Raw genomic sequence first — 17,647 nt, 5'->3', positions numbered from 1 at the left:
ATGAGGTAATGGCAGTCCAATGCTCCACAAAGTGACTGGTAACTGGTGCAGGCCAGTGAGTGAGTCAGAGAGTGTGTGTGTTTGTGTGTGTGTGACAGAGTTCAGTGAGACCGTGGAGGAGAGAGGGGAGAGGGGGCAGAATCGGGAGGGAGTTAAGCTTCCTGACAGCCTGATGGATGAAGCTGTCCTTCAGCCTGCTGGTCCTGGCCTGGAGACTCCGCAGTCTCCTCCCCGACGGCAGCAGCTTGAAGAAGCTTTGCATTGGGTGTGTGGGATCAGCCGCTATGCAAAGGGCTTTTTTAGTGAGACGGGTGCTGTAAATGTCCTGGAGGGAGGGGAGAGAGACACCAATGATCCTCTCTGCAGCTCTCACTATGCGTTGGAGGGTCCTATGACAGGACGCATTGCAGGCTCCAAACCACACAGTGATGCAGCTCGACAGGATGCTCTCGATGGTGCCTCTGTAGAAAGTGTACATGATGGGGGCTGGTGCTCCTGCTCTTCTTAGTTTGCGGAGAAAGAAGAGACGCTGCTGTGATTTCTTGGCCAGTGCTGTGGTGTTGTACGTCCAGGAGAGATCCTCTGTGATGTGCACACCCAAGAACTTGGTGCTGCTCACTCTCTCCACTCTCTATGAAAGTCCTCCCAATTTTGGTGGGTTGAAGTATTCATAGACTTCCCTTCGGTAGCAAATTTAACAACAGAACTTTCACCAAAACTGCATGGATAGAGTTGACAGAGTAAACAAATACAGTGAATATGCCTGAAGGACTTGTTCCCATATTCATAATTTTCACAGTCTTTAACCCGACAAACTAAAAAACAGGGTGCATTGTTTCATCAGAAGTTCCATGCATGTGTCGTGCTGTGCTAAGAACATGAATCCATCTTGCAGTGCAGTGACTATGTTTGTGTGGGCTGCCAGCAGTGGTAAACAGTCTGATCCCTCACACTTCTATCAGGGTCAGAGTTCTGGATGGAGGCCAGCAGGGTTAGTGATCCTCTCCCAGCTCTGCTTCGCCTTCTCTCCCTACAAACTTCATTTTTTCCCAGCTTTGAGGAAGGATTAGACCCGGTATACAAGACCAGACTTTTCAAGCTGAGTTTTAAGCTGTTGGTTTCATTATTTTTTTCCAAAGTTAAAAGTTAGACTTAAACGCCCTCCTGCTGTATTTAGAACACTCTTTTAGCTTCTGTTTTCTCTGTAACATTTTTAAATTTCGGTTTTTCACCTCTTGCTGTCAGATTCGATGGCACTTGGAGTGCTAAATCCACAGTTAAAGAGCTCCTTAAGTGGGAGCGAATTTTTCGACAGTGGTTATGTAGAGGAACTACCACCTCCTCTTCAAAGCTACCTTTGTTTGACCATTTTTACATGCTTTTGTCCTGCATACCCCGTCAACATTGTGGCTTTGGTCTTCTCTATCATGGTAAGTCTAAACAATAAAACTTGATGGGGTTTTAATATCATGTCAGACCATGGGCGGGCAATTAATTTTCCCAAGAGCCCACAGCTAACGACTGATAGTAGCATCTACTCTTACCAGTAGCAGTTTATAAAGAGATAAATACTGAGCAGAGTTCAGCTTATTGCTCTGGTCTTCCACAACAGTTCCAGTGTGTCACGTGGCCCCTTGGGAGAATGAATTGCCCACGCCTCTGTGTTAGACTATGCATGCTCTGTGCTCTAATATTAAGGAAATAATGAGTCAGAGAGAAATGAAACATGTTCTTGTCCAGGCTGCTTTAAATGTAACGCTTACACAGTGTTCTGATGTGCTGGACCCTAAGATGTAACCCAGTCACACAGACACCTGCTCTGCCCATCAAACAAACTTACTTCATCTTCCGCTTTGGAAAATTACATTTTCATGCTGCCTGTTGATGGAAATAAACTTTCACTTGGCAAATAAAAAAAAACAAAACCACTGATTAAACTTTTTTCATAGACTTTTCAGAGAGCTCTGCGTACCACATTTTGTGTTTTTAGCAGATTTGCCGGTGAGTTTTTACTCTTTACAGTGATTTCTCTCTTCCAGTCTAGAAACAGTTACTACAGCGGAGACTACGAAGGCTCCAGGCGGCTGGGCAGGAACGCGCTCTATGTGGCTATTGCCTCAGTCATCATCGGGCTTCTCATCATCGCCATCTCCTGCACTGTTCATTTTACCACAGTAAGACAGCCTCAGCACTGTTGCCACTCATAAAAACTTCTCAAGTGAATTTCTAAAAACTTTATATTGGAATATTGCAACTATAACTTGAGACATGACCCTACACATAGCTAATTTCATGAGTTATGTTAGTACTATTATTATTGTCATGCGTATTAGTGAAAGTCAAGTCAATGATTTTTGACTTGACTTGAATGAGGGTGACAAATACAAGCCTAATCTTTTATTGGAACCTTAATATTACAGAGTAAAAGGTCACATTAAATATATATAATATACACTGCTCAAAAAAATTTAAAGGAACACTTAGATCTAATGTGTTAGGAATAAAAGGACGCCACATCGTTTGATGGTACTGAGTAGCTCGTGTAGCCCCCCATGTGCTTGTATGCGTGCCTGATAACATCAGGGCATGCTTCTAATGAGATTGGAAGATCTGGATTAGGACATCACTGAAACTGTGGACAGTCTGAGATGCAATCTGGTGGCACTGGATTGTCTGAAACATAATGTCCCAGAGGTGATCTGTTGGATTTAGATCAGGCAAGTGTGGTGGCCAGTTAGTGGTATCAATTCCTTCCAGGGAACTGCCTGCCAGAGGTGGGACCAAGTCATTGTCTTGCAAGTCTCAAGTAAGTCTCAAGTCTTTATCCTCAAGTCTCAAGTCAAGTCTCAAGTAATGTCAGGCAAGTCAGAGTCGAGTCTCAAGTCACTGGTGTAAAAGTCCGAGTCAAGTCACAAGTCTGAAACTTTGAATTTCAAGTCCTTTCGAGTCTTTAAAAAAAAAAACGAAAAAATAATGTTGCAGTTATGCTAAATGTAAATATTAGACCATGTAATTTTAAAATCTGTGTTTTTCTCAACACATGACAAAATAGTGAACTTAGAAAATATACACAAATTGTGAAATTGCACCTCTTTAAAATGCAGCTCAATTAAACCTAGCTCCAAGAATAATTTTCACCGACAGCTCTGAGATAAGCTGCATGTTATTCTTGGATGCGGTTGTAGGACCAGCTTTAAAATCGCATGACAAAAATATCATACACATTAAAAAAAAACTGCATCACCAACGTAGCCTGGACAACATTTGCTAGTTAGATGAAGTCAGCTATCTCATCTTAGCATATTTATTTCAATTCAATCTTTTTTTTTTTTTTATAAATTTTATTTTCAGTCACAGCAGCATGTTAACAACAAAACATTGAACATACAGTAGTTTGCTGTTCAGTATTTACAATACCCCAAAAGATAACAGAAATAGAGAAGGAAAAAACAAACAAACAAACCAAAGAAACCCCTACAAAACAACAAAAAACAAACAAACAACAACAAACAAATAGAAAAATAAAATGTATAAGGGACATTCAGCGTACAGTTAGCTATGATAGCGATATAGAGATATGGTATCTGGTCATGATAAGGTGGTCATTTTAAATGTTTCCATGTACATCAAGAATGGCTGCCATGCCCTAAGAAATTTGGTGGTTGAACCTGCCAGTGTATATCTCATCTTTTCTAAATGTAAAAACCTCATGAGCTCCGCAAGCCACTGTTCATGTGTGGGAGGAGCTTCCTGCTTCCATCTTAAAAGTATAAGGCGCCTTGCGATAAGTGAAGCAAAGGCAATAGAATTCGAATAGCATTTTGGCAAAGTGATGTCTTGAGGTATCACCCCAAAGATAGCCGTTAGAGCAGAAGGCTCATATTTAACGTTATACATCTCTGACAGAGTGTTAAATATAGACACCCAATAGGTATGAAGATTGGGGCATGTCCAAAAGGTATGAAGGAGCGAACCTGTTTCTGCTTTACATCTGTTACACAGAGGGTCAGCTCCTGGATAGAACTTGGCTAACTTTTCCTTGGAGATATGTAATCGGTGTAGGACCTTAAATTGAAGGAGCCCATGCCTGGCACATATCGAAGAAGAGTGTACCCTCTGGAGAAAAGATTGCCAGAGCTCATCTGTTATAGTCATCCCAAGGTCTTTCTCCCACTGTGCTTTAAGGATGAAGAGAGAAGGAGATTGAAGATCTAATAGTATAGCATAGATTTCTTTAATCGCCCCTCTCTTATGAACGTTTATATTAATAATTTTATCCAAAGAAGTTTCCTCAGGTAGTTCCGGAAATGAAGGAAATCGACTCGTTACAAAGTGACGAATTTGTAAATAGCGGAAAAAATGTTGCCGAGGAACATTAAACTGCTTCAGGAGCTGCGTGAATGAGGCAAAAATCCCATCTACAAAAAGGTCTTTGATATTTCTAAGGCCATTACTTTCCCATATTTTAAAGGCAGAGTCCATCATGGAGGGTGGGAACATATGGTTTGAGCAGATAGGTGCTTTAATTGACATTAAGTGTAACCCCAACCTTTTCCTACATTGCACCCAGATTCTGAGCGAGTCATACAACAAAGGGTTACGTTTATAGGTGTATAGTTCTAATGGGAGAGCTGAACTCAACAAAGCTGATAGGCAAATTTTGCCACAATTGGATGACTCAATTTGGAGCCAAGCTGGAGTCTCTGTAGTAACATTACTCATCCAGTACAGCATATTACGAATATTTGCTGCCCAATAATAAGACTGAAAGTTTGGCAAGGCTAATCCACCCATTGGCCTAGTCCTCTGCATGAAATCTTTACGAATTCGTGGACTTTTGCCATTCCAAATAAATGCAGAGATATGCTTATTCAGTGTTATAAAATACTTATTGGGTAAGTAGCATGGGATACATTGAAATAAGTAAAGGAACTTGGGAAGTATGTTCATTTTGATAGAATTGACGCGGCCAATTAATGACAGTGGTAAATTGTTCCACCTCTGAAGATCTGTCTCAGTATTTTTAAGCAGCGGGACAAAGTTTCTTTCATAAAGATCTTTGTGGGTAACCTTAACCCCCAGATAGGTCACATACCCTGATTTAACGCTAAATTGAAAACCTGAAAATGAAATCTTTCTGGCTATAGAGTTGACACAGAGAAGTTCACTTTTATGCAGATTTAACTTGTAACCTGAAACATTACCAAAACATTCAAAAATGGCAAGAGCACGGGGAAGAGAGCATAAAGGCTCTGACATATACAGCAGGAGGTCGTCAGCATATAAGGATATTTTGTGCTCCTGGTCACCTCTGAAGATGCCCTTAATGCAACTGTCAGCTCGCAGTTTAATCGCCAGTGGTTCAATTGATAATGCAAAAAGAAGAGGGGATAAGGGACAACCTTGTCTCGTACCACGGAGAAGTGGGAAATAAGAAGAGAATAACGAATTTGTTCTAACACGTGCCATAGGTGAGGAGTAAAGTAACTGAATCCATGAAATGAAATTAGGGCCAAATCCAAATTTATGCAGAGTATAAAACAGATAATCCCACTCCACCCGGTCAAATGCCTTCTCAGCATCGAGTAATAAGGCAATTTCAGGGGTTGTAGTTGACTTGGTGTGTAATATGTTCAAAAACCTGCGCAGGTTGAAAAAACCATGCCTACCCTTCACGAAACCTGTCTGATCTGGAGAAATTAACAATGGTAGATGTTGCTCTAGCCTGAGAGCAAGTGTTTTTGACAGTATTTTTAAATCTACATTTAAGAGTGATATAGGACGATATGATGAACACTCTAATGGATCTTTATAATTCAATTCAATCTTAATTGGCAGACTTCATGTCCATAAAAACAAGACAAAAAAAAAAAAAAAAAAAAAAAAAAAAACACACACACACACACACAACACTCCCCCTCCCCCCCCCCCCAACACAAGGTATACACAATTAAATATATATATGTATATAAATAAGTATCTAAAACATTTGTAAAAACATAAAACCATAATATACATAAAACACAATTACTTAAAATAAATCAATAAATACACAAACACTTTAACCAGTGCTTTCTGAGACTGGATGAGTAACGGGAACCACTCACTGTCGGATCTGTGAGTGCTAAAATTATACTGTTACTCGAACCATCCAGTCGTTCTCTAAAATTGAACATTAGCTTCCTTAAAAGTGCTTTAAAAGTCCAAACACCCACAGCTACAAACATCTGGCTGGCACTACCACTTCTAGGTATCCTGCAAAGGATTCTCATCGCATCATTATATGCAACATGCAGCTTCTGCATGCTACATTGTTTGTAGGATGACCACAAGGGGGCAGTATATAGCGGTGTGCAATACGCTTTAAACAAAGCCACTTTAACTGGAAGTGAACAAAAGCTGAATTTGCGTGCAATAGTATTTGCCTGCACATAGAGCTTACATCGTTGTCTGTATATGTCATCATCATCATTCATTTGCTCAGTAATAAAGTGACCGAGGTATTTCACCTTTTTATGAACTTCAAGAGTTTTTTGTGCCAGTTTAAACAAAGGGAAATTTAGCTGTTTATCCTGCTTGGTTCTACATATCAAAACAGCACTTTTAGCAGCATTGTACTCAATGTCATATTGCACACCATATTCAGTACAGACATTAAGAAGATCCTGTAACCCAGCACTGCTTGGACTAAAAACAACCAGGTCATCTGCATACATAAGATGATTTATCAGTGCTTTACCTAATATACACCCAGTGTTACAGGCTCTCAGTTGTATGGACAAATCATCAACATACAAATTAAATAAAATTGGAGACAAAATCCCACCCCGTCTAACACCATTGCTGACACCAAAGGGGGCAGAAATACTGCTTCCCCATTTAACCAGCATGTTCTGATGAGCGTACCAGTAAGAGAGAATCCTCACGATGTACTGAGGAACTCCCCATCTCTTCATTTTATCAAAAAGTTTTCTGTGGTTCACTCGATCAAAAGCCTTAGAGGCATCAATGAAAGACATGAGGACAGATGAATTTTTAGCCCTGTACAAACTGACTATTTCCTTGAGTGCATATATGCACATGTCAGTGCCGTGCTTTGAAGCCAAACTGATTATCCAGAGAAGAGATGAACACACTAACTCTGTCAAACAAGATTCTTTCTAACACCTTAGATAAAATACTGGCTAGTGCAATTGGCCTGTAATTATCCAAGCAGCTCACTTTTGCAGCTTTGTCCTTCATAACTGGTACCAGTAAAATACACAGCATTGAGTCTGGTAATATGCCATGAATCATAAACCCAGTGAAACAGAGTGCTAAAAGAGGAGCTAGCCTTACACTAGCATGTTTTAAATGTTCTGCAGTGATGTGATCCAAACCAGAGGATTTATTATCAGACAACCTATGAATGGCTTCATATACTTCATGTGTCCTTACACTTATTGTGTCATTACTCATGTCAAGATTGTCCTCATATGGTTCACTTTTTATACAGTTAAACAACGCACTGTAATGCTGTCTCCATAATGCTGCAATGTTATCTGCCCCAGAAACACCTTCAACAGTTGATGGTAGAGATGGTTTACAGTTATTAAGAGCTTTCACCTCTTTCCAAAAATCTGCCGTATTATTACACAGCATTTTCCTGGCCAAAGAATCTGCTCTTAGCATTTGCTCATTTTTAGTTATAAAGCGAACAGCGTACTTATATCTGGCATTCGCACATTTTTTCTGTTCAAATTCTGGGCCTTGTTTAGGTCTTCCAGCCATGGCCCAACATTTATAAGCTATGCGAGCTTCATCATGGTACATTGATACATGTTCTTTCCAGCCAGGTCTGATGTTAGGTTTCTTATGCTTATATTGTTTATCAAGCAGTGTGCCACTTTTATACAGAGCAGTCACTATATCATCATACATGGAGCAGAGTAAATGTTTATGCACAGCATTCTTACAGTTGACATCTTTGCACAAAATAGCTTCTTTATTTATATGCATATTAATAATCATACGGTTCTTGGAGTGAGTGCATACACTCATGAAGTTTAGTAACTTCCGGTCACTGCAACAAGTCCAGGTACAGTTTACCGACGGATGGGTGCAGGACCTTGAAATGCACCGTGTAGAACGAAAGACCATCGTACGTATCATAAGTTTACCAATCTCACAAATCGTCGTCATAAATACACATTCCTTAACCGTTTATTAATATAACCTTTGAGCTCAACGGTAATTAATTAGTAGTGGAAATAATTTCTGGTTCATCACAGAAATGGCATTCAGGTGTGGTGGGACTTCCGGTTAGATCATGAGAGGGTGAAGACGCGTGTGCCACAGCTCCTGCACCTGCTTTTACGAAATTTCGACAAATATCAAAGTAATACATCTCCTTCCCACAAAGCAACATAGGGATTGTGAAGAGTGCATTCTTCTCCAAATGCCTCCAAAAAAACTAAATCCGAAGCTAGTGGCGACAGAAACGACCGAATTTGATGTGGCCTCAACTGAAAATGACGGCGCCAAAGCTGGCACGCCAGTTAACTCCGCACTCGAGGAATATACACAAGGTAACAAACAAGTACTCTCTGCGATTACTTCCTTGGATAATAAGATAACTCAAATGAAAATAGACGTTTGCGACACCCTACGTGGGGAAATCGCAACGCTAAGGGCTGAAAATAATGAAGCCATCACAGCTCTAAAAACGGTAATGGAAAATTACAATGCACAGCTGAAAGATCTATCAGAATCAGCGACAACCACTTCTAACTCCGTGGTGAAACTAGAAGAAAAAGTCAAACAACTTTCTAATAAAGTGGAACAACTGTCCGAAAAATGCACTGATCTGGAAGGGCGTTCAAAGAGGAAAAATATAAGGATAGCCGGAGTACCTGAAGGTAGAGAAAAAGGTCAACGTCCTAGAGACTTTGCGGCAAGGCTACTACGAGACCTACTAGACCTGGACGAAACCCCACTGGTGGACCGTGCACACAGAGCCCTACGAGTGATCCCAGAAGAAGAGGCCCCGCCACGACACTTGATTGTGAGGATACATTATTGCCATACTATGGAAGAAATACTTCGAAGAATCTCCACCAGGAAAAATCTGAAGCTCGGAGATATCCGCGTTCAGATTTTCCGCGACCTACCCCAGGCGGTGGTAAAACGACGTGCAGCGTTTACTCCAGCAAGAAACCTGCTTCGAGACCAACCCGGAGTTAAATATGGACTTCTATACCCGGCTAAACTTAGGGTGACACACAATGGTACGGAACTGGTCTTTATAGATCCCAACGAAGCACTTCGCTACGCACAAGAAAAATTTGGATCTCAATAAGGACGGCATAAGGTAGATAAACCAGAGCTCTGCATCTGGCCCAATGACACGTACTTACTTTGATATAAAAAAATCATCATTTGCCCAGGAGCTATGGACAAAGGAAGTTTTGAGATAGAACATTTTGGTAAGCTTAGTTTTTGTTATAGCATCCCCTCGATTTTTTTTTTTTTTTTTTTTTTTTTGGGATACACGGAAGGGGATGCATTGCTTACGTTTTTTTTCTGTCACGGTTACACACGGGTAGGGGGGTGGGGGGTGAGGGTTGGGACCCATATCTCGACTGTACGAATATGGAAAATACGAGAACTAAGCCGCCCTAAAGTATACAAATGCAAGATAATGGAAAGGTAAAAAATGTGGATTTAACTTTTTGTACTTGGAATGTAAAGGGTGTAAATGAACCTGTTAAAAGAGGCAAAGTTTTATCGTACTTGAAATCTCTTAACGTGGATATTATTTTTTTACAAGAAACTCACTTGAAAAATGCGGCTCACAATAAACTTAAATGTAGATGGATAAATCAGGTGTACTACTCAACACTTTCCGCCAAAACTAGAGGGGTAGCTATCTTAATCAAGAAAGATACCCCATTCAAACATAACTCCACTATAGTTGATAAGAATGGGAGATATGTATTAGTGACTGGGGAGCTGCATACTACTCCAATTATTCTACTGAATGTCTATGGGCCCAACCATGACGATCCAGAATTCTATAGAAAGGTCTTCAGCTTAATTCCGGATATACCCAACAGTAATTTAATAATTGGAGGTGACTTTAACCTAGTATTAGACCCATATTTGGATAAATCCTTGTCCAAAAAAATCACACCGTGTAAAAGCAGTAATTTTATTAAAACATATATGAAGAATATGAATATCTGTGATGCGTGGAGAATTTTAAATCCATCAGGCAGAGAGTATTCTTTCCACTCCCACGTACACAATAGTTATTCAAGGATTGATTATTTTTTGGTGGATGGAAAAATGCTCCCCCTAATTCGAAATGCAACCTATCATAATATTATTATCTCTGATCACTGCCCCGTTACTTGCTCCTTTGCACTCAGTAACCCCATTAAAACATACAGAAATTGGAGATTTGACCCACAATTACTGAACGATTTAGAATTTAAACAATATATAAACTCTCAGATGTCTTTATTCTTTGATATAAACGATAATGCTGAGACCTCTCCAGATATACTATGGGAAACGTTTAAAGCTTATATCAGGGGGTTTATAATATCATATCAAGCGTCACGGAACAAAAGGAATAAATTAGAACAGCTAAATTTAGAAAAAAGAATCCACGAACTGGACGTCAATAATGCAATGGCTCCTTCTTTAGATAAGTATAATACTATTTGTGCACTAAAATATAAACTAAACCAAATATTATCTATTAATATTAATAGAACTTTCACTTTTGTGAGACAGAACTATTTTGAATTTGGGGATAAACCCCATAAGTTGCTAGCCAGACAACTAAAGAAACTAGAAAATGACAGAGCGATTCATAAAATCAGAACAAGTAACGGAAATCTGGTCACATCACACAAAGATATTAACGATAACTTTAGACAGTTTTATGAATCCCTCTATACTTCTCATCCCACTGCAGGGCCTAATGAAATGCAGGAATTTTTAGATAAATGTGATCTTCCTGTGTTAGACCAGACAAATGCCAATATTTTGAACGCTAAGATCACAATTGAAGAAATTACAAAAACTATCGGATTACTAAAAAACAACAAGAGTCCAGGCCCTGATGGGTTAGGGAATGAGTTTTATAAATACTTTAAGATCAAATTAAGTCCATATCTATTTAAATTATATAACCATGCATACAAAATGAGCACCCTACCTCCAACATTGAATGAAGCAACTATTATAGTACTTCCAAAAAAAGGCAAAGCACCGGAGGAAGTGGGATCATATAGACCTATTTCTCTATTAAATTCTGATCAAAAAATTCTGGCTAAAATACTAGCGAGTAGACTTAACACAGTAATAGATAAATTGGTGCATTCAGACCAAACAGGTTTCATTCCAAACAGGAGTTCTTTTAATAATCTTCGACGTCTATTTAATATAATCTATTCCCCCAAGGTACAACAGGACCTACTTATACTTAGCTTGGATGCCGAAAAGGCATTCGATCATGTGGAGTGGTCCTACCTCTTTGCAGTCCTAGAAAAATTTCAACTGGGACAAGATTTCATCTCTTGGATAAAACTACTTTATAATAATCCCACAGCCAGAATTCTTACAAATCAGACATTATCAACTCAGTTTAAACTCAGCAGAGGTACAAGACAAGGATGCGCTCTTAGTCCATTATTATTTGCCCTGGCTTTGGAACCCTTAGCACAGACAATTCGAACCCATATGGATATACACGGTTATGATACAACATACACTTCTAATTCTATATCGCTCTATGCTGACGACATATTATTATACATAACAAAACCATTAATATCCCTCCCAGCAATTCTCTCCGTGATTGATAAATTCAGTACTTTCGCAGGCTACAAGATTAACTGGGGAAAAAGCGAAATACTGCCCATTAAATTAGAGAATAAACAATGGCTTACATCTCTCCCATTTAAAATATCCTATGAAAAAATCACTTACTTGGGCATTACAATACCAAAAAAAATACAGCTCCCTAATGAAAGAGAATTTTCTTCCCTTACTGGAGAAACTTAAAAATAACATTCAGTACTGGAGGACAATTCCTATTTCTTTAATAGGGAGAGTGAATTCAATAAGAATGGTATTCCTCCCGCAGTATTTGTATCTGGTTCAAAACATCCCAATTTTCTTGCCCAAATCTTTTTTTAAAAAGATGGACGCCATCATTATGCCATTTATATGGAATTACAAAACACATAGAATAAAAAAGGACCACCTATGCAAACATAGATCCCTTGGTGGACTTACATTACCTAACTTTATGTACTACTACTGGGCATCAAATTTAAGAATAATTTCCCTTCTATTGGATGACACAGCAATACTCCCTAACGGCTTACAGATGGAGCGGGAGGATTGCCTTCCTTACTGTGTTGGTGGAATACTACTCTCTCCTACTCTTTTGACAAACTCATATTACAATTCGAATCCAGTGATTTATAATACCGTACAAATTTGGAGACAAATAATTAAGCATTTCAAATTGAAAAAACTATCAATGTGTACATCTATTACAGCTAACCCCTCTTTCCTTCCATCATGTGTAGACGGAGCTTTCAATATATGGCAGGAATTGGGAATTTGTAAATTAAAAGATTTATACCTAAATGATACTTTTATGTCATTCCAACATTTAAAAGATAGATTTGGATTGCCTCACAGTCATTTTTTTAGATATCTTCAACTAAGAGACTATATCCGTACATACCTGCCACAATTTGAAAACATATCGTCCGATCCTTTGGACAGATGTCTTAGTGATGGAAGGGGGTTTGAACAGAGAATTTCATTATTTTATAATTCAATACAGGAGATGAGTATACCTTCAACTACTTCAATCAAAGAGGAGTGGGAAAAAGATTTTGGGACTCTCCTATCAGAAGATTTCTGGCAGGAGGCCTTACACAACATAAATACGCCTTTTATTAATTCCCGTCACTGTTTAATTCAGTACAAAATTATACACAGACTACACTATTCAAGGGAAAAACTTCACAAAATGTATCCAGAGTGTTCCCCCCTCTGTGAAAAATGCAAGATACACTATGGAAATCTGTTACACTGTTTTGCACTATGTCCAAGGCTTCAGGGTTTTTGGTATGATATTTTTACTTATATGTCTAATATTTTTAAAAGTAAGATTGAACCAAATCCGACAGTAATCATTTTTGGGATTTCCAACGAAACACAAAATTTACAACACTTTCAAAAAAGGTTTATGGCATATGCTTTGATTATTGCAAAGAAATTGATCCTGCAGCTTTGGAAAGGCAATGAGACTCCTGTATTAAAAATGTGGCTTACTGAACTTATAAACACTCTTCACCTTGAAAAAATAAGATATAGTATGAATGACAATGTAAAAGAGTTTGAATTAATCTGGCACCCTTTACTTATATACCTTGGGAAAATATAAAACTTTGTTTACTTGTTTCTCTTCTCTTTTGCCGACAGCCGGGGTATTGGGACCCCTTATGGGTGACTGCGGGTTTTTTTTTTTTTTTTTTTTTTTTTTTGTTGTTGTTGTTGGTGTTGTTTAATTATTTGTCTTGTTAGTTTAGAGAAAAAAAGGAGCATAAGTTATGTTATGTCAATTTGTAAAAACTACAATCATGATACTTGCTCTCAATAAAAATATTTGAAACAGAAATGTAGCAGTGACAATAATACTGTATGCTGTAATCGTACTGGGCAATTAGTGATACAAAAAAACCTGTTTTATCCTGTGAATAAACGTATATGTTTTTGTCAATGTACCATAATAACATAAGCGAAACGCAATATTGTGTCAGGACAATTCACTATTTATGCACAATAAATAAAGGAGCATAGCGCCACAATTTCTGTTCAGCGCCAGACTTGCTTGTAACCTATATCACCAATTATGTTATGAAAATGACGTATTAACTACTAAAAAACACTGACCTTCGTGTAAATGCTTGGAGCAGACTAACCTGTGAGCTGGAGGGTTCTGGGACGTTATATTTGATCTTTGAATGGCTGCAATCCAGGCCATCCGTCGCGTCTTTGTTACTTCGGAAACATGGTTTGAACAATTTCTCTTCAACGACATAATCCGATAACAACCGATCTCTTTACCCGTCGGCTTCCCGTGGCTGTCATGCGACCGGCTATTGCAGTTAATAATACAACAGCTTCTTGACATTTTTGTGTTTCTTTTTATCGCTGTATAACTGATTTTAATTGAAAGCCTGCGTGCGCTAGTACCGCTTGCCACGAGTTCCCAGAATCCTTTGCGGTTCTACCCGTGAATGACGTCACATTTTCAATCTCTATATAATATGCATGTTAAATTTTATATTTGGGGTAAAATATCAAGTCTTTTCAAGTAAACCGGTTCAAGTCCAATTCAAGTCCCAAGTCATTGGTGTAAAAGTCCAAGTCAAGTCACAAGTCTTAGAACATTTTTTCAAGTCAAGTCTAAAGTCATAAAATTAATGACTCGAGTCTGACTCGAGTCCAAGTCATGTGACTCGAGTCCACACCTCTGCTGCCTGCATACTCTCACCATATGAGCCTGGGCATTATCGTACACCAGGAGGAACCCAGAACACTGCACCAATATAAGGTCTGAAATGTGTCCAAGCATTTCATCCTGATACCTAATGGCAGTCAGGATGCCGTTGCATAGTCTGTAGAAGTCTGCGTGTCCCTTGATGGATATGCCTCCATCACTGACCCACCACCAAACTACTTATGCTGAAAATTGTTACAGGCAGCATAACATTTTTCAAGGCTTCTCCAGACCCTTTCATGTCTGTCACATGTGCTCAGGGTAAACCTGCTCTAATCTGTGAAAAGCACACGGCGCCAGTGGTGAACCTGGCAATTCCAGTATTTTAGGCTAAATGCCAGGTGTGCTTCATGATATTGGGCAGTGAGCACAGGGCCCACTAGAGGACGTCAGGCCCTCAAGCCACCCTCATGACAACTGTTTCTGATTGTTTGGTCAGAGATATTCACACCAGTGGGCTGCTGGAGGTCATTCTGTAGTCCTCATTCTGTTTCTTCTTGCACAATCGAGCAGTTACTCCTGCTGACGGGCTAAGGACCTTCTACAGCCCGGTCCAGCTCTCCTGGATTCTCCTCCAAGCTTTTGAGGCTATGCTGAAGGCGCCTAAAGGTGCATTATATTGTAAGGTGGACCCTACAATAGTACATACAGAGAAAAACCCAACAATTATACGATCGCCTATGAGCAAGCGCTTTGGCCACAGTGGGAAGGAAAAACTCCCTTTTAACAGGAAGAAACCTCTAGCAGAACCAGGCTCAGGGAGGGGCGGGGCCATCTGCTCCGACTGGTTGAGGTGAGGGGAGAAAGAGGGCACAAAAGACATGCTGTGGAAGAAAGACAGAAATTAATAACAAGTATGATTCAATGCAGAGAGGTGTATAAACACATAGTGGGTGAGAAAGGTGACTGAAGAAGAAATACTCAGTGCATCATGGGAATCCCCCAGCAGCCTACACCTATGGCAGCATAACTAAGGGAGGATTCAGGGTCACCTGGTCCAGCCCTAACTATATGCTTTATCAAAAAGGAAAGTTTTAAGCCTAATCTTAAAAGTAGAGATAGTGTCTGTCTCCCGAATCCAAACTGGAAGCTGGTTCCACAGAAGAGGGGCCTGAAAACTGAAGGCTCTCCCTCCCATTCTACTTTTAAATACTCTAGGAACAACAAGTAGGCCTGCAGAGCGAGAGCGAAGTGCTCTAATAGGGTGATATGGTACTACAAGGTCATTAAGACAAGATGGGGCCTAAATATTTACGACCTTGTATGTGAGGAGCAGGATTTTGAATTCTGGATTTAACAGGAAGCCAATGAAGGGAAGCCAAAACAGGAGAAATCTGCTCTCTCTTTCTAGTCCCTGTCAGTACTTTTACTGCAGCATTTTGGATTAGCTGAAGGCTTTCAGGGAGTTTTTAGGACATCTTGATAATAAAAAATTACAGTAGTCCAGCCTGGAAGTAATAAATGCATGAAGTTTTTCAGCGTCACTCTGAGACGGGATATTTCTAATTTTAGAGATGTTGTGCAAATGGAAGAAAGCAGTCTTACATATTTGTTTAGTAATAAAAAAAATCCTGTTTTGACTGTTGTCCCTGTTGTGTACCTGCTGTTAATTTAATTAACATCAAAGCAGCTGAAACTAATTAACAAAAGCTTCTGTTACTTAACTGACCAGATCAATACTCTGATTACAGAGTGTACCTTTAATTTTTGGAGCAGTGTACAACATGTAATGCATATCAAATAAATATAATATATAGATTTAATTGTACATGGGAGACTTGCCACTACTGACTATTCACCACTACATATAATATAGAAAAATTAGTCATTCATTTAATGTACTTTGTGTTGCAGATGGATTTTTAGTGCAGTGGATGCAGAGAGAGCAGAGAGTTGAAGACTCATTACGAGCTCAGGTGCCAACGAAAGGATTCAGACTCACCTCATGTTTACTTTAGCCTGTACAGTGCTTACTTTACTGTCTATGTTGTTCCTTACAAAAAATCAGTGAATGTAAAATCTGGTGGGCATGTAGACTTCAGTGACTAATGTCTTTCCAGATTTGATTGCAAAAGGCAGCTTTCCACAAAGGTGTAAACAATCCACTGTTTACTGTTGCTCATAGCTCGAGTGATAAAGATCCTGAACGTAATGCCTTCTTTAATGATAATAAAACCAGTTATGTTAAACCACAATGGTGGATAAAGAATCTGAAAAGACAACAACTGATAACAATGAAATATGAAAATAATTTAGGCGTGTAGAGTATAACTTACAAATGTATCTCTCCGAGGTAGAAGCCCAATTGACCTTTTTAAGAACACAGAGTGTCTTAATTAGCTTCACTGTATTTATAGATAATCCCCTGCTGTGCATCAAACCTGGAATTATTATGAAAATGATTGTGTAAACAAACAAATGTTATTTTCATTCCTGTAGCAGTTACAAAGAGCATGTGAAATATGTGTATCGCAGTGCAGCGTATCGGCGGCCACCATGGTTCACACAGAGACTTTTGGAAGAATAAATAATTCATAAGAAGAATAAATTAATTTTTCCTCTGATGACAGAAATGTTAAAACACACAATTGTGAAATCAAATCCAGTCACAAGTTCTGCTTCTGTAGCTTTATTTGCCTAGTGTGATGATTGATTATAAACACAGCAGTTAATATAAATGTAAACCAATGCTGGAAAAATTATATTACAAGTTATATCCCTGACTTTGTGCCTCGTGTTTATGATTATCTACAATTGCTGTTTTTTTATTGTATTTTTTTTTTTGCATGAGACTTAAAGATGTGTTACAAACTTAGGCTGTGAGGTTTAAAAGTTGCTTGCATTTACCAGACAGCAAGGGTCTGATGAGAGAACTCCTTTTTTTTTTTTTTTTTTTTTTTGGCCTGTCCTGTTTGGCTCTTTTGCCATCAGAATTGTTGTCTAAAGGCAAAGAAAGATGCCCAACGGATTTACTTTACCAAACTGACCATCCCAGCCTTGCCGTAATGGTCCATTTGATTCACCTTTTATTGTTTATTTTATTTTCACTTACTGAATACGGGACAGACTTGA

General features: G+C 39.0%; 1 protein-coding gene across 1 annotated transcript; it reads left to right on the top strand.

Moving 5' to 3' along the window:
- The first annotated feature begins 981 nt into the window (after positions 1-981).
- On the top strand, positions 982-17,444 carry LOC146631809 (transmembrane protein 233). Its single transcript, XM_085353132.1, has 3 exons — positions 982-1,430; positions 2,040-2,174; positions 16,430-17,444. Exons 1-3 carry the CDS (start codon positions 1,251-1,253, stop codon positions 16,439-16,441), a joined length of 327 nt encoding a protein of 108 aa, XP_085209258.1. The 5' UTR covers positions 982-1,250; the 3' UTR covers positions 16,442-17,444.
- Positions 17,445-17,647: the final 203 nt, after the last annotated feature.

This window comes from Diplotaxodon limnothrissa, linkage group LG5, assembly GCF_057381915.1.
Source record: "Diplotaxodon limnothrissa isolate DT_005_m linkage group LG5, D_limnothrissa_male_GT1.1, whole genome shotgun sequence".
Taxonomy (NCBI): domain Eukaryota; kingdom Metazoa; phylum Chordata; class Actinopteri; order Cichliformes; family Cichlidae; genus Diplotaxodon; species Diplotaxodon limnothrissa.
Note: the sequence above shows the minus strand (reverse complement) of the source record. Positions and strands in the feature narration are given on the sequence as shown.